General features: G+C 33.8%; 1 protein-coding gene across 2 annotated transcripts in view; it reads right to left on the bottom strand.

Moving 5' to 3' along the window:
- Positions 1-384: 384 nt before the first annotated feature.
- The window catches only part of LOC131031580 (exocyst complex component SEC6), a 269,379-nt gene continuing 251,648 nt past the window's right edge, over positions 385-18,115 (bottom strand). The window contains exons 19-25 of one of the 2 annotated variants that reach the window (XM_057962728.2): positions 13,379-13,457; positions 11,786-11,855; positions 10,303-10,390; positions 10,104-10,193; positions 1,221-1,337; positions 897-959; positions 385-804 (exon numbers count right to left, since the gene is read on the bottom strand). In XM_057962728.2, coding sequence (XP_057818711.2) covers positions 664-804; positions 897-959; positions 1,221-1,337; positions 10,104-10,193; positions 10,303-10,390; positions 11,786-11,855; positions 13,379-13,457 — 648 coding nt within the window. In that variant the 3' untranslated portion in view covers positions 385-663. The remainder of the gene's footprint in view (positions 805-896; positions 960-1,220; positions 1,338-10,103; positions 10,194-10,302; positions 10,391-11,785; positions 11,856-13,378; positions 13,458-18,115) is intronic. The other variant, XM_057962729.2, reaches the window with a different exon arrangement.

Genomic DNA, 18,115 nt, shown 5'->3' with positions numbered 1-18,115 from the left:
GAGGCTTGTCGGCAGTAACATGCCACACAGCCAAATTGCTTAGAATGTTGGCACTCTAAGGACATATTCAACAGTGTTCTTTATGTTTTGGTCATCATAAAAATAGTGTATGTCAATAACTAGGGAAGCCCAAAAAGGCTTAGCCGGATGATAGGGAAACTAATAAGTACTGCACATACCAAACTTATTGCTTCATATAATTACTTTGAAAGCAGACGTTCTTGCAACCTCTGGTTTATGCAGTGAAATGAAAATTTTATATTTTGGATTAAAAAAAAATAGTAATAATATTAATGTAGAAAAAATGTTAAACACATGAGCAGCCTTCATAGCTGTATTGAAACCAAAATCTAATAAGAAATGAAATCAAAACTGTCTGCTCTCTGAAGGAAATAAATAGTTAAAATTTAATAAGTGGCTGAGACAAAAATAATATATGGAAAGCTGCCTGCAAATCTGCCTTTAAATAAGCAGAAAATTGAAGCATGCCATTGAAGCCCCTGCTTGCAAGGTAGGGTCAACTTGCCTATACAGCTCAGTTCCGTAGCAACAAATGCTATTTAGTTCTTATAGATGATCCCATTTACTTGACTCCAAAGTCATCATCAAAATGATTTATTCAAAAGCTTTTATAGATTCTGTATACCTTACAAGTTGTGGGAACTAAAGCTTCTTTCGGAGACTTGCCTTGGGAAGACAAGTTAATCTTGTAAAGAGGAACCCAGGTTTTGTCATATCTCCATTTGTGAGAGAATTGTTATATATTTCCTTGCACTCTTGTAGTACCTGCAGGCAGTTTTCCGGCTTGTGCGGAAGAGATCAATGTAGCGCAACAATAAGAAAATGTAAGTCTGACTAATGAAAGTAATATGATTCAGACAGATCAATAGGGATACCTCACGTGCATCTTTCCTTGGTATTCCTTCTCGCAAGGCAACAATTTTTTCTACAACCTCAGGCTATAATTAAGAGAACAAGTAAATATTATTTCCATAAATTTTTTGATATGACATAAATGGAAATAATAAAAGTCCTAATGTTGTAGAGGAGACGTGCACAATATATTCAAGATTTCTTTGAAGTGTATAAATATGAAAATATGAGCAAATATATTCTTTTCTGAGACAATATGTTTGGTTCTCTTACAAAACCGAATGAAGGCAGCTACTTGGCAATCTGTATGTATTCTCTTACAAGCCAGCAGAAAATGTGATACATACCGGGCAATCAGGGTGATTCTGGAGAATGCTTGAGTAGACAAGGGTAAAAGAATCCACACTTTCAGCAGAAGCAAGTTCCCGTAAATCTGCTAAAGGCTGCACTCGTTTTTCAACTTTCTGCCAATCATTTAGAAACAGTTAGTTGATTCTTTATCAACAAAGAATGTTATTTATAAAACATGACAAAATAGTTTGAGTTGTGTTTGATTCAGAAAGCATAATATATGAAATAAGCCGTGAGAGCAACATTTGCATATTTTTGACTGGCAAAGCAGCAGGAGAATAGACAATGTGAAGTTCTGTTAAGAGGAAATAGCATAGAACAAGATAAATAATTTATAGGGAACTTACTGCAACCCAAATTGCAGTGCTCTTCTACCTAATTGAAAATGGACTAAGCACACTCAAAATCAACAGGAAATGCCATAAACATGTGAAGCAGCTACAACATCAAACATCTTTCCTTGCCACCTCAAGGACAAACCACACTTAATGGAAATAATCTCTGAACCAGTCAAATTAATAAATGTTTTACAAATGGGTGTTTACTAAAAAGACAAGTTCCTTTTCAGCAATTTATAAACTAAGATGACAAGTTATAATTTAATAAAAAAAAATTGAAGGCTTTCTAAAGGAGCGGTATTGATACTGGTACGAGAGATGGATATTGATATTGGCATGCAATTATAAATTTAAGAAAAGTTCATTATAATTATAATCATATTTTTTGATTGAAAGTTGAAAAGGGATTTTGAAAGGGTCCCAATGTAATTTCCCCACTTTGGAATAGAATTTAATAATAAATAATAATAATAATATTAAAATAGAAAAGAACAAACATAAAATTAAATTAAAATATAAAATACTATAATTAAATATAATTAAAATTTAATTAAGTTAAAGAATGGTAAAAAGAGATGGAAGGAAAAGTTGTGACTCCCTCAAACATGGGATATAAAAGGGAGAAGAGAACCTCATTTTGAGAAGGGGATAATTTGGGAATCAGAAGTGCAAATCTGATTTAAATAAGAAGTGAAAATCTGATTTAAATAAGAAGTGCAGATCTGATTGTGAAAGGTTGTGTCCCTTTCAAGGGGCAGAAGTAATGAAGAGTTGCACTCTTTCAAAGGGTGCTAATGGTGAAAGGGTGTGTCTCCCGGCAAAGGGCATCCATAATGAAGAGGTCTGACCTCTTCCTCACATTGAGAGATATAAACGAAAGGAATCAAAAGCATCCAGTGACATGATCATCGATCAGATCAGATCAAAACTATTATTAAGTTACAGGAATTGGCAGCCTCCTAGAGGGAACATTACACCCAACCCTTATACAAAGGCGAAAACATATACAAAAATGAAGTCCAGCACCCAAAAAATAGACAGCAATAAGGATCAAACAACACTAAGGCTATAGGCTAACCGAAACAACTGCAGGACTGTGCAAAAGGGACTGTAAACAACTACAAATGACCAAAAAACAACTGAATCAAGGCAGTTTGAAGACAGTGTTCCAAAGAGCTCTAAACACCAACAGCCCTAACCCAATAATTATGATTGAGGCAAATTTCTTTACTGGCTGCACTCCCTTTTTTGATTGCTGATCCTAAATCATAAAAATTCATAGGACTTTTTGTTAAACTCCCATCCAAATGCTTCTTTCTTATATCCTTATTGGTGGAAAGTGAAGCAGGCGGCGAATGCATAGCACCAACCAAGTCCTTATTAACGGTTCTCCACTAGCTTTCTCCAACCCCCTCCCATCAAAGCCAAAGAAGATTATTTTTGTCAGAGATAATCATAGTCAGAGAAGGGCCACCCTCCTCATTGCGGCTCACCAAGGGAAACTCTTACAAAGGCTAAAAAAGGCCAAGGTTTCCTCTAGGAGTATTGTTTCATACTATTGTTCAAGCCAAAAGTATCAGAGTGGCCAGCTTTGTAGCATTTTTGACACATAATTGTACAATCGTCATAAACAATCTGTTACACCCATTCACCAAATCTAGAGGACAATTTAATAGAATAAAGCACCATGTCCTATTCTGCATTTAAACAAAATTTGGCAAACAATGGGTATTTTATAATATTAGTTACTGCATCAATAGCTACAAGGTGACCCCTACTACAAGCTATTTGCCAACAAAACACTGCCAAGTGGGAAAAGGGAGGAACCCACATTTCAACCCCTACTACAAGACTCGACCAATAGAACACTACCCTACTATAGCCATTTGTGGACCCTTGCCAATAGAGGAGCTAATTTTTTTAGCCGCCACCAAACCCACCTTAAAAGCTTTCTAATAGGCCTCAAAGCAAAGGTCTAATAGTTTGTCTTCCATAGTGTCATCAAAATCCCCATTCCATTTGTCCTCATCCTACTCATTTGCTTCTTCTAGAACTGCAAAATCTTCAGAGTGAAAACCCTCACTTATAGTTTCTTGTTCATTCATTATTTTTCTGAAGTGGTTTAACTGCCTCAAAAGCTTTCTGATGGGACTTCAACCAGAGATGTGACCATTATTCTTCCTCAATGTTGTCAAAACGTCCATTTCATTTTGCAGGTTGTTTGGCCTGATGGATGTTATTAAAAACCTTCATTCATTCATCCTCATCCTCACCATTTTCTTATTCTAGACCTACAATGGTCCCTTATAAGGGCGAAAGTCTTATTTTTTACTGTTTGCTCATTTGTTGTTTATTTAAAGTGTATTAAATATAGTCATATTTACTAAATTAAAAGAATAAAATTTGGAACATCAAAAATTAAAATATACCTAATTTATTTAATGATTATAAAAGCTTTAAATCATAGAACCATAATGTAACATCCTTTGTACCCATTCCATAGTATTTGGCTGTTGATTATTGTTTTGATGATTGAATGAGATTGTTACTTTAATACAATTTCTTATGATGTGCTTGTCATAATGCAAATGGTTATTTGACATTTTAATTATTTTATGTTAATATTATTATTATTGCCTATCAATTCTACTAAGGAATTCTGTGGCGAGTTTATGTTGTGTGACAAGTATAGGTATTGAAAAGGCAAACTAGGTCCTACTGTTGAAGTATCCTGTCAATAGTCCAATTGTGTGAGAATAACTATTTACTTAATTAATTAAATTAAGATAAATAATTAATAGCTAGTTATTAACTAAAGGAGTAGATTAACCCATAGTTGAACTACTCACCAAGGCCGAAAAAAAAAACTCAAGAAAAACTTGGCCAATACTTGACAAAAACTTCGCAAAAAACTCAGGAACTTACAAAATTTCTTAAATTTTATTAGAAATGCATTTTTTTTTGCAAAATTCAATGAGAAGATGCATCCCATGAGTCAATAAATGAGAAAACAAAAGAAACAAGCCAAGTCTAGATATATTTAAACGCAAAGTGGGTACAAAATTGCATCCTCATGAGGAATGCTAATGGCTGGAAGCAAAAGAGTAAATAGTTTTTGTACAACTAAAAGTAAATAAATCAATACAATTACATCTTCCTCTTCCCAGCTCTAGTAAAAACTAGGGGAGAGGTAGAACAAGAGAGTCTAGTCCTAGAAGTCTGTTGTGGGTGTGATTGTGCCTCCTTGCTCAGTATGACTGACTTAGGTTGTGGCTCATCCTCCATCCTGGATGTAGCTCTGCCTCTAGCTGCACCTAGCATTGGCAATGACTCATCCTCCTCAATGTCATCCATGTGAAATGAAATCCACCCCCCCTCCTCCTCCGTAGCCTACCTCTCCAAATCATTGATGTCATCCTCTGTAAACAATGGAGGCTGCTCTGCTATGTCCAATCACTGTAAGGATTTATATCTTCCAAATCAATTGGACCAGTTGGTGCTCCCTCTACCTTCCTTATGTGCAACTAAAGATTATGTTGCACAAAGACAAGGTCACTGAGGCATTTTTGAGCTAACTTGCTACTCTTCTTCGTGTGGATGGCCTCAAACAAGCTCCAATTGCATTCACAATTGGATGAACTACAAGGCTGACATAAAATTCTACGTGAGGCTGACATAAAATTCTAAGTGTAATTTTTTTGAGATTTGGGGTATTTCCACCCCAACTTTGTCACCAAGCATTTGCAAAATAAAATTAGGTTAAGGGTAGCACCCATTGCTGGGGTCTGAGGGTGAGAAAGAGAGGTGTAGAGAGATAGGTCTAGATCTTGGGGGAGAGAGGAGAGAGTGAGATGGAGAGTGGTAGAGAGGGGGATAGAGGAAGAGTGATAGGTAGATAGATAGGTCTAGAATTCAGGGTAGATAAAGTGAGTGAGATAGAGCGAGAGAATGTTAATAGGAACCTACTGATTACTGAAATTTGACTGTCTGAAAATTTAAAAGATCTAAAACCTAGAATTTGCATTATAACTCCTAGAAATCTGAAACCACTCTCAAACATCCTACCAATATATAACTGAAATATAACTTAAAGTATAAGAAAGCGGAGTTTTTTCCAGAAACTCACTGAGTTTTTGTGAAAAACTCGCCAAGTTTTTGGCGAGTTTTTCCCAAGAAGATGAGTTTCTTTTGCGAGTCAATGGCGTTACTACTCGGGCCGGAAAAACTCAAAACTCGCCAAGTTTTCAGTGAGTAGTCCAACTATGGTTAAGAGAGTACAATGATATTATTTTTGATAATTTTCTTAAGGATTACCACTAGTAAGAAGCATAAGTCATAATATATATCTGATTATGCAATTTTACTTAATAAGGCAACACACATTAACACTAGCTGAACGTGATGAATTAAACAGGTAAGTTGCAGATTTGTTGTAAGAAAAGATTAATAATAGAGAGTTTGACTTGATGTATGGTACCAGTAGTTTTAGTACCTAGGAAAAGACAAAATGGAGAGTGTGTACAAAATTCAAATCAATAAACAAGATTATTATCAAGTATAGATTTTGCCAAGGATGGATGATCTAATTTAAGTGAGATTGAAATTCTGGTTATCATCAAATCAGAATAAAAGAAGAAAATAAATGGAAGACTACTTTAGAGACAAGAAAGTTTGTACGAATAGCTGGTTATGCTTTTTGGATTGACAAATGCACCTAGTACTTTGTACGAATAGCTGGTTATGCTTTTTGGATTGACAAATGCACCTAGTACTTTATGAAGTTAATGAATGAAGTATTGGAAACATAGCTTGGTAATTTTGGTGGTATATAATTGGATGATATTCTAACTTGTAACAAAAGGGAAGGAGAAGATTTGGAGCTTATTAGATTTAAATTGCTAAGGTTGAGAAAAGAAAAGTTATTGATGAATATAAAGAAACATAGTTTGATGAAAAGAATTAGTTTGTCTAGGTTTTGTTATTTCTGTTCATAAATTGAAAATGTTATTAAGAATCAAAAGAAAGAATTCAAAAGAACTATTGCAACAAATAAAAATTCTGAGCCCCCAAGGAAGAAAGTACTAAATAGCTTACATTAGTTTTACTAGATTTTGACAAGTTATTCCAAGTTAATCGTGATGCAAGTGAAGTTGAATCAAGTCTAGAAGGAAACCCTAATGCTTATTTCAATAAAAATGTGAATATGTCAAAAGAAAATATTCAGTTTATGATCAAGAATTCTATGCAATTGTGCAAGTATTGAAGATGTGGGAAACATTTTTTTTGCAATCAAAAGAATTAGTTTTGTACATTGACCATCAATGATTACAATATTTGAATAGCCAAAGTTAAGTGCTTGACATGTTAAATAGGTTGAAGTTTTACAATGTAATTTATTTGTACTTAGAAGTGGAAAGTCAAAAAGAGTAGTAGATTGCATAAGCATAAGACATAATTTGTTGACGGAAATGAGAATTCAAATTGTTGGTTATCATGAGTTGAAACATTTGTAATAAATTGATGATGATTTTGTTAAAGCTTGGAAGTCATGTAAATTGCCAGAAAGTGAAGATAAAAACGGTTGGTCAGAACACCTAATCCAAGGAGATTTGTTCAAAGGAAGTCAATTATATATTCCAAAGAGTTCAATAAGAGATAATTATATTAAAGAAAAGCATAATGGTGGATTGGCATGACAATTTCATGTTAATAAGATATTTTCATTGGCAAGTGAAAATTATTTTTGCTGTAGATGTATAAGGTCAGAAAATATGTAAAAATTGCAAAACTTGTTAACTAACAAAATATGGAAGTCACAATGTAGCTTTGTATATATTATTATTGATTCCAGAAAGGCAATGGGAGGATATTAGTATGGATTTTTTATTAGGTTCAGAAAAACACAAACAGGACATAATTCTATTTTAGTAGTTGTTGATTGATATTCTAAGACAACTTGTTTCATAGTTTGTAAGAAAACTAATGATGCAATACCCGTATCTGATCTATTTTTAAGAGATTGTGAAATTACATGGATTAACTAAAAGCATTGTATCAGACAAAGATGTAAAACTTGTTGGGCATTTTTGGAGAACCTTGTGAAAAATGATGAATATAGACCTAAAGTTTAGTTCAACATATCACCCATAGAGAGAGAGACAAACAAAGGTGGTAAACAAAAGTCTAGAAACTTTAGAAAGATGCTTATTAGGTGAGAAAGCATGAAATGTAGATTTAATCTTACTACAAGCTGAATTAATAAATATTGGTGCTAGAGAACACCATTTGAGATCGTGTATGGATATAAATTTATAATCATAAGAAAAATGGTAGGGCTGAAAAAAATCTTGAGTACATAAGAGACTTGAATCAAGAAGTTGTACAGCAGTTAGAAATGTCTAATGAAAAGTATAAACAGCATATTGAGAACAGGCAGAGACATAAAGAATATGAAGTAGGGGATGAAATATACGGTTTATTTAAGGAAAGAAGATTTCCACAAGGAACATATAATACATTGAAGACGAAGAAATTTGGGCCTAGTTGAATTATCAAGAAGTTTGATTCTTGAAATGCATATGAAGTGGATTTGCATAGAGAACTTAGTATATCACCAATATTTAACATTGCTAATCTATATGAAATCATGAAAGTGATTTAGGAGACCATATGCCAATAAAAATGTAAGGAAACAGGTGCCTACACAAGGGGCAGAAGTGATTGGAGAAATACTTGACCATAGGATTGCAAAGAGCACAAGAAAAAAGAAATGAGTATTTAGTAAAATGAAAAGACAAACCAATTGAATATTTTACATGTAACTGGACCAACAGCTTCTTCACTCTTCACAAGTCTTAGCTAAATGCCCTGATATTTCTAGCATTGAAAGGGAAGGCATTCATAGTCTATTTCCTACCTACATACCACCTAAGTCACAGAATACGGCAATTTTCATGGGTGAGGTTCAAATTTAATCGAATTTCAAACTTTTATAAAAAAATCGTTCAAATTCGTCCATAAATTCGGCAACTGTTGGGTCGCGGGTGTCTGGAGAAACGTTCGTGTAAAATTCGTATGGCAGAAACGTTAGCATTTTTTAGGGTATATCTGTCGAGGTTTTGATGAATTTCTCAGAGGTTTGAAGGTCAACGAATGCTCCTCGCTCAGCCACGTCTGTCTGTTTTGAGGGTTGTTTGCTCTTTTTGTTTGTCGCGTGACTGAAGGTATATGTTCGTGCCCGCCATTGAAGCTATTTTTTCGTGCTTTGTGGGTGTGAACCCCTGCCCCGTCGCCGCTGTTTCCCACGCGGTGCCGCCATTGAAGCTATTTGTCCGTCGCAGACTCGACTATTAATGCCTTCAACGCAAGAAGGCATATTAAATTTAGTTTTGTGATTTTGGTTCTTAAGATTTCATATTAAATGTATGTCATTTTAATTATTAATATTAAATAGATTAAAGTTTCATATTAAATTTATGTCATTTTAATTTTCTTATTATTATTAAATAGATTTAGATTTATTTATTATATTATCATTTTTATTTTAAATAAAAATATTATATATTTAAGTTAATATTTCACATTAAATGTATGTTATTTTAATTTACTTATTAATATTAAATAGATTAAAGATTTCATATATATATATATATATATATATGTTATTTTAATTTACTCATTATTATTAAATAGATTTAGATTTATTTATTGTTTTATCATTTTTATTTATATTGAATAAAATTATTATATATTTAAAAATAATTGTAATTTATATAAGGCAAATTTATGTCGAATTACTCGAACTCGAATTCGAATGCAGTGACATAGGTTGCAGGGGTCTGCAATTGTTGGGTCGAGGGTGATGTCTCCTTAAACTTTACCAACCCAGTTTTAGCATATTTCTTGATAATAATTTTCTGAAGTTTAAGTATGTTCACATTATATATATCCATTTTGTGCATATTATATATATCACTTTACGAACCCACTTAATTTTCCCTGATGGCAAGCAGGATGCTAGGCTTGACACCTTGCATTTGCTATAAAATTTGTGAAATATTATCAAGAAATCCATTTTGTGCATATTATATATATTATACATATATTTAAAAATAAACAAAATTATATAAGGCGAATTTTATCCGAATTTTTTTTTTTTCGAATTTTTCCAGGTCGAATTTCATCCGAATTTCATGGCTGTCGAATTCGAACCTTGTGACTTAGCATACCACTGAAGCAGAGTACAGTCCTATCATACCACAAACTGGCTTTGTCACGTAAAGCCCAAAAGTTTTTGTTTAATTGAAAACTGTTCAAGTTATATGATTATGAATGAAAAGTAATAACAAAAATAAAACTGTAAGCTGTAGCCATTTTTCAACTTAGAATTTAATGTTTATGTTTGGACTCTTCATAAAGAAGAGAACTTACCATCTCCGGAAAAAATAAGCATGAACACAATATATCAAAAAGTCATACTGTTTATTGTTTTTACTTTCTTATTTTCTGCAGTTATTTCCAAGGATGGGAAAATGTACTCACGGACAAATTAATATACTCTCTGAAGAAATCCAAGAGAACTTCTTCATCAACTCGCATCCTTTCAAGTGTTTCTTCCCTGATGTAATTTTTCTGAATCAGAGTAGCAAATCAACATAGATAATAAGACCTTTTTTGTCAACCTATTTTAAAGTAAATACGATATAATACGAAGAAAAGATGCAGATAATTTAATATTTACCTGAGTAAGAAGATGGTCAATGTAAACTACAATTGTCTCTTCTAAGCAAGCTTCAACAAACCTCCTAAAAGATCGTTCCTCTATATACCTGTAATGCATGTTAAAAACTTGAGGTTTGAAAAGAAATGCTTTATAGTTTAATGTTACAGCTTCCCAAACCATTTTCATTCCATTTCTCTTTTCCACATGTTTAAGATTTACAACAGTCACTTCGCTGGCATAACAAGCTCACACAATAGAAGTTACAAATAACTGAGCTTTTGCTAAAACTTTAGACTCGAGTAAAATAAGCTGTGTAGAAGAGTGTAAAGAAATGAAAATTCACACAAAAATAAAACCAGACAAGCAGTTTATGGTTCACCGTGAGAGATCAAAGACAATACTGAATGCCCCTAAATAATATCCTTGTGAAGGACAAAGTTTTCATGGCATCCAACATGCTCAAGCTACAATTAGAGCTTGTGATTAGACAAACAAATGTCAAAAATACTACATTGCAGTCCTGTATGACCAAAAAGCAGTCAAAAGAAACATTGCATACATCTATCCCAAGAGTGTGTCTAACAAATACCCAAGCAAACTACAAGATAAAGAAAATAGATAGAGAGAAATAATGAAAAAACTAAATAAATATGGATAAAAAGGCTAAGGTATCATTGAGTTGGAAACAACAGTAACTACCATCAGTTGAGAAGTTTTAACAATGCTCATCGATTATCACAAATTCTCCTTTAGTTTAATTAAGCACCACTAGCAATTCTTTACAAGATTTTATATAGAAGTTGTATCCTGAACAGTAAGCAACCATATATCATGTATAAATAGAGATTGCCTACTAAATAGCCTCAATTTAAAATTCCTATTGAATATAATGGAGATGTTTTAAGTCTTGTAACAATGTTTAGTTAAAGTAAAAGTTCATGCTAACTATAGAAGCGGAGGCATCAACCCCAAGAAAAATCAACTAACTTTATATTTAATCAAAGTGTTAATCTCAAAACAAAAGACTGATAAACAATGATGCAATCATAAATTAGCGATTGTTGAATGCTATAGAGAGAACCTGTCATAGCATAAAAATTCTTCCACAGGAAGTAGTATTGATTGTGAATAATTGAGTAAGTTACATTAGGAAATCTGTCGATCTGTTTTATAACTTCTTACAGAAACCTTTGATATAGCAACAGAGATTGAGTGGTCTCCTTTTTGCAGGGAAATTTCTAATCTGTATACAAGCCACTCTAAAGTAGGTCTAATCTGTATGAAAACAAACGAGTAGGTCTAAAGTTCATATCCACTCTCTAATCTGCTTCATTGGCTCGAAAGAAAGATCCAAAAAACATTCATAAGTATATGAAAAATTCACAAGTGTAACACATGTTATATTGAAGAACAAAACTGGTTGTCATTTAATAGCACCATAAGCATTAAGACCATAAAGCTTTACGTACATGCATGAAATGTAAGTGGCAACAAAGCTTACATTTTCACATCTGTAAAGTAGTCTCCAAAGGTGGCAACTAAATACTCAGTTACAAATCCCTCATACCACTCTGTTACAAAAAAGTTGACCACTTATTAGAAATACAATTACGGATGTTCAGAAAAAAATTAAAGAGAGAAAACATAAAGACACCATCTGTTAACAAACTTATTGTGCATAGATTTTTCTCAAGTATGAAGATTGTGATCATCATAACCACAACTGCCACAGAATGACTTAATGAAACATACAATGATAATTCAATTAATGAAAGCATACTCGGTACAAGGAATCTAAAATCAATCACCAGACTATGAGGTATATATTTAATTCTGTGATTCCATTCCAACTCCCAACAATGAGCCCATCTACAGCTTTGGAAAGAAACAATCATTATATAGACGGTTAGGGAATCTAAAGAGTTGCAATAAATCCTCCTAGAGCTCCCAAAATTTGAGATACCTATCTCACCTTCTCTCAATGGCATCGGTTAGAATCATTTCATACAAGTGTTACAAAATGCTTACACCTACATTAAACTAGAAATGCAAACATAAAAAGACCATTGCATTCGTATTATTACCTCAAGATTGAACATCTGTTTTCTGAGTTCCTTTTTGTAAGTTATTTGTTGCAGAAACATGTTGCAAAGTTATAATGCCAATATCAGACACAGGTATCTTAAACCCTTTGTTTTCATATAGATTATCTCAGGGAGAGCTAAAATTGTGGGAAATCTAATAGCATGAATGGCATTGGTTAAATAGTGAAATGAGTTGAAGAAGAAGAAATGAGATACAAAATAGAAGACAACAACATAAGGATAGCATACAATAGTCAATGCCATACATATGGACAAATCTATTAAAGAGTTGATACCACAGAAAGATGTCAAGGCCCAGATAGATAAAGTTTTATCCACAGATTGGATCTCCCCCATTCTAGAGACAAATGGAATAGTGATCTATATTTTTGTTGACCATGCTTGAACGGATAACTTCCATTCATAATGTCAATGAAAACAATACTTGCATAACATCTCTTTAATGGATTGTAAGTTATCTGTTGCAAAGTCAAATGCTGTTATCAGAGCTGGCCTTCTTCAACCCCCTTTGTTTTCATACAGATTATCTTGGAGAGAGCTCTGAAATTGGAAAATCTCAAAGCATGATTTAAATGTGTTAAATAATGAAATCAGTGGACAAAACGAAATAGGAATACACAATAGAGGGCAGTAAGCGAAAGGTGGCATACAACAACTACTGCAGTATGTAAGGACAAATCTACTAAAGAGGTGGTTAAAAAGATGTCAAGGCCCCATTTAAAAGGCTCTGCCTCCAGATTGGAATCCCTTTGAGCAGAGAAATAGATTAATGACTTATAATGTTTTTGATCATGCCTGTATGCATAACGTCCTTTCAGAAGAACTATGGAAACAATAAATACATACCTATAGGCTTCACAGATGCTGCAATGAAAGGATAATGAATATTGCAATAATTTAGCAGTCCAAGCTGATAGAGAAAATTTGCACATCAAAACAGTTAAGTTATACAATTATAAGGGAATTTATTTAAGAAAAAGAATTAGAACCTTTTTGATAGAGCTTTGAAAGCAAATCTTGAACACCAGGATCTTCAAATATTACATTAACTGTCTGGTGCACTGCTTCCTGAAACAAGACACAATTTGTTATCTCTGTATTAAACTAAAATCAAACTATTGAAATTGGAAAACATACAATGTTTTAAAAAATTGTAAACAAAAACTAAAAACAAATGTCTTTTTCTGCCCAAGAATTTAAACATATAGAGTTCATGTAACAAGAAAAGTTAATCTAGATCTAGATCTGCTCTAGATGGAAATAATATTCAATAGATTCTTGTTGAAATAAACTCCAAGTGATCTTCCTTTTATACATGCAAATGCACCTCTTCACCGAATGGATGCAACCATCCATGTTGTTCAGCCAAGGAGCATATAAAAGTTTTTATTTATTTTTTATTGCCTTGTCCAAGGTGGGCACCTATCTCCATGAGTTCGACACAAGCAAGACAATTTTTATTTAATTTATTTGCAACCCAAGTTAGGGTGCACCTTTCAAGTGGGTCGTCCTACATTAAAATAATATTTAAATGCAAATTTAAAATGTTAAATATGCAATGTATCCCCTCCTTGCTTGATGACTTCTCGATAATATTGCCACAAATTTGGCACAAGCTACCCTCCATCAAATATGCCATGAAATGCTCTTTGACATCAATGACACTAATCCAATAGATTTTGTTAGGAAGAAAACGCATCAGCATCATAAATAAAGAAAGGCAAGCACAATGTGAGACATTAAGATCTCCAATAATGAACAAATAAGGAAACAAGCCCAATGTTGGAGTATCATTATGCTTAAACATTAAAATATTGGGTGGTTATACTAATACATCCTCACATGCAAATAATAATAGTTGTTTCATCCTTGGCAGAGAGAAAAAACTGGTACATATGAAAACATATTTTATTGTATTGATTATTTAGAGATGTCCTCAATGATTTTACAACAATGCATAAAGAATTCTCATATAAATAATAAAGAGTTTTAAGTATGATGCATCATACTTTTCTTAGTATTAGTTATCATTTGTAAATAATATATGAAATAGCTCTGTTACACTTATTATCTCTTGAGATGCTTTGCCTTCAAGTATGGGAAGATGTAAATGTAATTTCATGAAAATTAATTCTCCCAAGATACATCTTCTTGTGTCAAATTGTTCCAATTGACTACATAATTAGCAATATGTCAAGACTCCTATGAGTTTCGGGAACACCTTCAAGTTCAAGCACAATTATTTCATATAATGACTCAGATTAGTGGCTTCATTTGAACATGAACATACATACTAACATCTTTTTGACAGAAGGTACAAGAAAAACATTATTGACATATCACATACTTAATCTTGGTAATTATAATGCATAGGCTAGACGAATCTTCTTCTTTATTAAACTGGTAAATAATTTTTAGGCAATAGCTTGAGGTTTCAATCACTTTTCTTCAAAGAATATTGCACATATGTTGAAGACATGCAAAGCATATTTCCCTAAAATCATTACATACTTAACTGTTGATCAACTTACTGCTTCATTCTTTTACAAACAGGTTATTAAGTTTTCTTACAAATACGGATTATCAAATCATTACCCTTTTAGACATTTTGGGGAGAGAAATAATATGGTTTTGTCCATCAAATTGTGTGCCTCACTCATGTCTGTTCTTCCCTTTATGCATGGATTTGTAATGCATTTGCCATGTTTTAATGCCACTGAAAAAGTGCATCCCTCATACTTGAAATTCTCACTTTTTGTCCCAGGTGCAAACTTCTTACAAAAGTGCCACTTTCCACATCTGTTTGCTGGCTGAGAAACTTATAGTTTAAGCCAAAAGTGTGCTTCTCTTGATTTGGTATTTCACTTTGAAAGCTGCATACTAATCTCACTTGTCTTGGCCATTTTAAACTTGGCTGAATTTTACCGCTTTCTTGCCATTGAAATACTGTGCTGAAGGAAGATCTTGATGGTAACTCTACCCAATTAGTGCACCATGAAAATGTGCTGTCTTCTGTTTTTTCTTCATTGGAGAAATGTCTGAAAAGACTAGTACTTCTGCCCCGTTTACTTTAACAGGCTTAACATGACCATCTTTATCTTGCAAAAAGTGTTACTAGAAAGTTCAAGACATGACAAGAAGACCTTGTAGACTAACTCGGAAGATCACAAGTTTGAATGAGTTGGCAATAGACAGTCAACTGACAGCAAATTTGACACAGAGGGAACTCAAAAACTAGGTTTTGTAAGGGTACCAATAGAGTTGGAAGGGAAGTTTTTGCGGTACTCAGAGTTGGGTCAGATATGTTGGTTTCACTATCTCTGGCCCAATCTGGTTGAGTTGCACAATTGGATCTCGAAAACCTTAAAGCCTTTATTGTCTGAGGATTCGGTACTTCACCACGGCAATCAGGGGTTCAGTACTACAGTTTGTGGCTAAAACGAGGACTGACCAATTATTTTGGAAGTGGAAGGTTTGGCCATGTTGTGTATGAACACATGGTTTCCAGAGTGTCCATTCATCTGATATCTTCGATCTTCTCACAATTCAGATTCATTTATCAAATCTACTACTTAAGGTTTGGTAGCCTTCAGGTTTTACTGCTACAGGTAATTCCTTAGGGAGATGTATATTGACAGCCCTAGAAATGGAATCATATTCTCACTGAACTTTGCTAGGATGCTTATTGAACAGTAACTTTTTAGAGGCCTTCCAAGAAAGATTAAGTTGGTTGTAGGCCGGGGAGCGCATTTGGCTACAACCTTTAGATCATGAAAAGATCACTTTCCAATATAGATTGTGATTCACATAAGTGCAATTAGTGACGGGTTGTCCATGCAAAAAGTTGAAGGATGGTTTATCTCCCTCCTGGTGCACTGGGGAAGAGTATTGTCATCAATCCGTTCTATTTTACACACCTAAGACAAAGGACCATCATCCTGATCCTTTTGTTATTTATCCCTCAGTGGTTAAGGTATACTCCTCTGCAGGCCCTCCTCTTCATTACTCCAATATTGTGTGTTCTTCATCTCCTGCCAAGATCTTGTCACCTGCAAATAAGGAACCTTCTAAGCCCTTCCCTCAGCTCTCAATTCCCTTATGTGTTAGCTAGCACCTCAGACACTCAACGATTACTGGGTGTGGATCTTCTAATGGAATATGATCCCCTTGCAGTTCCCTACCTGTTATGGGGTCTGTTGGTTCACAGGGTACTGCTCTAATCCCTTATTCCCGGAAATCTATCTGAGACTCATTGGATGTTTTGGAAAGCATAGTTGAGGATTGTCTAGATAATTACTCACCTATTTCTAACAAGAAATCTGCATTGAGGAAAAATGATTTTAGCAAAACGGTCTTTTGATCTCATAGGAAATGGGGTTTGGCTTAAATTTAGATGTGTCTTGGTGCCCTGGATGGCATTTTGATTGTCTTCCTTGATCAGATTTTTTGCCCTTTTTTTTTGCTTCTAGAGCAGGTATACTTTTTTAGCTCTTATGTTCTTTGTTTGAGCCTCTTTGACTGAGGACCCCATAGATTACCTCAGTAAATTATCAAGAAATTAAAATTAAAAATATCAAAATTACAAATTACTAGCTTAATTACTAAAATGATAAAAATTTATAATAGGCATCAATTCATACCTCTTCGACTCAACATGAGTATCAGCCACTTCCTCAGCTCTGTGTAAATCTGTTCAGAGTCTCAGACTTGAGATGCACCTGCCTTGGTTAAAATCCTTCCCTAAGCTTTCCTTAGCCCCATGGGATGCTACATCTAAAAAAAGCTTTAAACCAAAGGTGTTAATTATATTCTGCAACACAACTGGTAAATCTGTTCAACTGTTGCGAGTTTAGCTACTTTGACCAATAAGCAGATTTTTGCAGCTTTCTATCCCGTTGCCTAAATCTACTCCTGCATGGTACTAAAATCCATGGTTCAAAACCCTACACTGCAAATGTAAACTCAAATGGCTTGCAATTTGTGCCTGTTGTTATGAACCTACTTAAAATAATAGGAATACTCCAGATAATAACCCAGAATACTCAAAAATAGATTAAACCTTTAAAAAAGAGGAACAGCACTGTAAAATGCACTCTAAGGAAGAAGCCATTCCACACCATATCTCCCTATGAGATCCAAACATATAAAATACTAATTACATTTCTCTCTTTCCTAAGCTCCACAATATATAAAAATCAACTGCCACTACCACTTCCCCAAACATAAGATAAATTCTTTTATTCTCATTAGCCAGTGCAACGACTTGCAAAACATATGCACCGAATATAACTCCGGGGATGTCTGTCATATGCTGGCATCTCCTTCAAATCATATACATTATAATATGTAGCATAAAATTGTTTCCACAAATCACTCACAAATAAAGATCTCAATTGCAAACTATCGCAATAAAAACTTAATGAAACTTACGAAAATTTCTACAAAAGCCTACCCCATTTCTAATGAATGAAATAATTCCTTAATTGCCATGAAGTGAACATATTTTGATCACTGAGATATATGATTTAAAGTTGGTAGTTATTTTTCCTTTCAAAAGGTATGCCACGGGGACACCTCCCAAGGGTTAGAGTGACGTCTTGGATGTCCCTAAATCTTCCATGCCTCCCTCTAAATCATACTCCTAGATTTGACCTTTCTCTAGGTCTTTCCATGATCTGGCAAGGGTTTTTTATCATGTTTCTAGGTTCTGTACGAACCCTGGCAGA

The sequence above is a fragment of the Cryptomeria japonica genome, chromosome 2, assembly GCF_030272615.1.
Source record: "Cryptomeria japonica chromosome 2, Sugi_1.0, whole genome shotgun sequence".
Lineage (NCBI taxonomy): Eukaryota > Viridiplantae > Streptophyta > Pinopsida > Cupressales > Cupressaceae > Cryptomeria > Cryptomeria japonica.
The sequence above is the reverse complement of the archived record's forward strand: the minus strand, read 5'-3'. Positions and strand labels throughout refer to the sequence as shown.